This window comes from Sesamum indicum, linkage group LG3 (assembly GCF_000512975.1).
Source record: "Sesamum indicum cultivar Zhongzhi No. 13 linkage group LG3, S_indicum_v1.0, whole genome shotgun sequence".
Classification (NCBI taxonomy): Eukaryota; Viridiplantae; Streptophyta; class Magnoliopsida; order Lamiales; family Pedaliaceae; genus Sesamum; species Sesamum indicum.
The window spans coordinates 71,277-74,780 of record NC_026147.1 but is presented as its reverse complement, the minus strand read 5'-3'; the positions used below and the strand labels follow the sequence as shown (position 1 = coordinate 74,780).

The 3,504-nt window shown below is 34.3% G+C and overlaps 1 protein-coding gene across 1 annotated transcript in view; it reads right to left on the bottom strand.

Annotated features, from left to right (window-relative positions):
- Nucleotides 1-3,032, bottom strand: part of LOC105156802 (novel plant SNARE 13) — a 5,848-nt gene extending 2,816 nt beyond the window's left edge. Inside the window, exons 1-4 of the mRNA XM_011073019.2 lie at nucleotides 2,631-3,032; nucleotides 1,655-1,747; nucleotides 1,212-1,305; nucleotides 512-549 (exon numbers count right to left, since the gene is read on the bottom strand). Coding sequence (XP_011071321.1) covers nucleotides 512-549; nucleotides 1,212-1,305; nucleotides 1,655-1,747; nucleotides 2,631-2,710 — 305 coding nt within the window. The 5' untranslated portion in view covers nucleotides 2,711-3,032. The remainder of the gene's footprint in view (nucleotides 1-511; nucleotides 550-1,211; nucleotides 1,306-1,654; nucleotides 1,748-2,630) is intronic.

Sequence of the window (3,504 nt, the reverse complement as noted above, 5' to 3'; positions counted from 1 at the left end):
AAAAAAAAAAAGGGGGGGGGGGGTACATCTGGTAGTCCTCACATGCCTGGACTTGCATGCACACTCCTACAGAACCCCAACACTGACATAATAAATGATCAGCATAAGAAAGAGTGATGTTGAAAGTATGAACCTAAATTGCAATAATATATCTAAATCAGTTTGACATTTCATCAGAATATATACCAGATTCCCGTCATGTCATTTAATGACCCAAACAAAATGATCAAACAAGATCTATTGATATAGGATGCCATGGCCTACGAGGGAACATAGAAACAGGGATTTGATAAAATTTGGCATCAAAGTAACAGATTATCAGCCAGAGACGATCTCTCATAATTTCTTGGGAATCTACTAACAGGAAAATTCAATGGTACAAACACTATCTACAGCAATATACCATAACAAAGGTACTTGAATCAAAAGCTGTATATCAAGAATAACCGTATATAAAACACCAACTAATATTGTCAATGGATAATAAAAATTCTATACTGAAGGAACTTACGTTTTCCTCAATGCCACATATGAATTCAACTCTTTGATCTGCATAAATGAAATGAATTAAGGAAACACTCAGCAACAATAAGAGAAAAAATCTGCAGCAGAACACTGGTGAAGAACCCAACACCGCTATCTACCTTCAATAAATTCCAGCCGGAACTAAAAAGTACAAGATCATATCAGATTGACAATATTGTAAAGCGACAATGTTGTGGGCCAGATCAACAGTGTGTAACCAAATGGTTGAGAAATGATTATATTGCACAATCCATAGCTGGCCATGATGCTCTGTGGGTGCAACTATTGTAAAGATGACACTAGAGTTCATGACTTTTTAAATGGCAATGACTTAAACAGATAAGTGGTAAATGGGATATGAGCAATTGCAATTCCATTTCCAAAACACAGTCTCACCACCCTTTTCCTTGCCGTAAAATTATAAATGATCTAAAACATACGATTTTGCTCTGAATAATTCAAGAAATATTTCTCCATCTACGAATCACTCTGCTACATTCTCACTCCAACAAACACAAACTGTCTTCTATTGTACTTAACTAATGATCAATGTTTTTATTGATTCTTTCTAAAAAATGTCCTTGGGTGACTAATTAATGGTTTAGGTGCAAAAAGGGATCAGCTTAGGCATGCATCATCATCAACTTCCAATCTAAAAGCATGTTCAAGTTTTTCAAGAACCTTACCATGGATTGCTTCTCATCATTTAGCTGCTTGTTAACCTCTGGAGGATTCCTACTATCTTCGTCTTTTATTTCACGATCAAATTCTTTAATCAACCTAGTACAGTTAACAGGAAACCAATATCAAAAAGAAAAGGTTCCACAAGAAGCATGTCCGTCAGATCAATAGAAATAAATGCCAATTTTCCTGAAAATCCAAAACAGCTAATAAAATCAAGATTAAGACCATGAAAACTAGAGTAAAAATACTGCAGAAGCAAACCCCACTATGATTCTGGAGGCAAAGTAAGTATGAATCATTTAACTCTGTTTTTTGCCAATTGTTTTCACGGTGTGCAAGTCATAAGTGTTCTCTCTCCATGCATGTTTTTCATACAAGTGAAATATATACTCACTCTGCATGAAAGCAGAAATAATTATGAAGAGAAGCAACTGTACAAACTTACCTCTTACACTCCCTCATCTTCTCCGTAAGCTCCTCGAGCTGCTTACTTTGTCTATTGGAATCTTTGATTTTATCAAGCTTTTGGAAGCCATTTCTGGTTAGACATCAACATAATATTATTAATACCAGTACTAACACTAGTTACATTAGCAGCAAATGTCAAATCTCCATAGTCCATAGGGACAAAGTAGAAGTAGATGAATTTCCATCACGGCCCCTGCATTGACTAGTGTCCAAATCCAAACCAGACAAAAATCTCAATACCGTTACAATGTTGAACAAAAATAGGAAGATTAAACTCAAAAGTTAATGCAAACAGATAACTGAAGGAGAATAAGAGAAAGTAACTGAAAATCAAGATGCTCCGATGCATACTATATCATTAAAGTTGAGGAGTTTAGAGTAATCACCTTGGTGTGTAATATGTGTATGGGCTAAATTAACCCTATATCAAAAAAGACAGGACTGGCAAATTCTTTCCTTTGCTTCACTTCTCTCATTGTTTTTATTCTGTCCCATGTCCGTTGCATTGTACCTTTTTTCTCCATAACTTTCAAAATGATCTTTTTAAGTACATTAGATCATCATTATAACACCACATTTATTTATTTAATCTTGAAAGAAAATCACAATACAACATGTATAACCAACGATCACGTTCATTGTAACTGATTAACGTTATATAATTATATAAATATTAGTGAACTTTTTCTGTCCTATTTTGCGCACGACATATTGAGTCAATCACCATCAGCAAAAAAAATTGGGTAATTTTGTTCCTCAAAACACCAAATATCGACTCAGTGAAAAAAAAGAAGGAATGGTTATTGTTCGAGGCTCACAGAATCTACAATGGATCCGAATAAGCAATTGCCACACTGGGAAGTGTGGCATATAAAATTATTCAAATCAAGTCTAAATATGCGCATACCGACATAGTACAAAACAGTGTGAAGACGATGAGAGAGAGAGATTACGCAAGGGCACGCATGGTATCACGAATTTCTCCGTGGATTTGTTCCATTGTAGGATTCATCTGCAACTGCAAGTTAGCCATTTTTTATCCTTGTCTGCGCGTCAGTCCTCTCTTTTTGTTGCCGGTAAAAGAAGAAATCTCTCCCTCACCGGCAATCACAGCAGAATCTCGAAAAGAAAAACCTCTGTTATGATAAATTCCAACATTGCTCCGAAAATTGGAAGGTGAGAATAAGAAAAGAAGTAATAAAAATATTTATTATTTGGAAAAGAAATGAATTGGGGAGACAGAGAAGCAAGTTGAAGTTGAGATGGTTTAGGGTTCTGGTGCGTTGTGCCTTCTGCCCGTTGCAGAGAGAGAGAGTGACGTTGGGAGAAAGGAGGATGTCTGTCTGTCACCGTATTTGTATGTCTGTAGGTATAATAATCTATAATTATATAATAATAATAATTTAATGTATTGTCCGGCGGGAATAAGAAGGAACATATCCTATAAATTATATATAATCCAATCTATGGATGACATTGCAGTTGCTAATTAATTATGATTGTTATTGTGGGGTTGTACTTTACAGGCTGCGCTGCCACTGCCAGTTTGCCTGTCATGACGAATACCATTCAACCGCTAAACTAAACTAAACTAACTACAACTTGATTGTTTGTTTAAGGAAAACTCATCCTCAACATACAATGCACAGTATACACCTCGATGTTTTTATGAATATACTGGCTCGTCATATATTATTTTTATGTGTATATAATAAATAATTTTTTAATATATTTTAAAAATATATTATAAATAAAAAATATAAAAATAAATATATTATTTAAAGAAAAATAATAATTTATCAATTAATATAAAATTAAAAAAGTTAA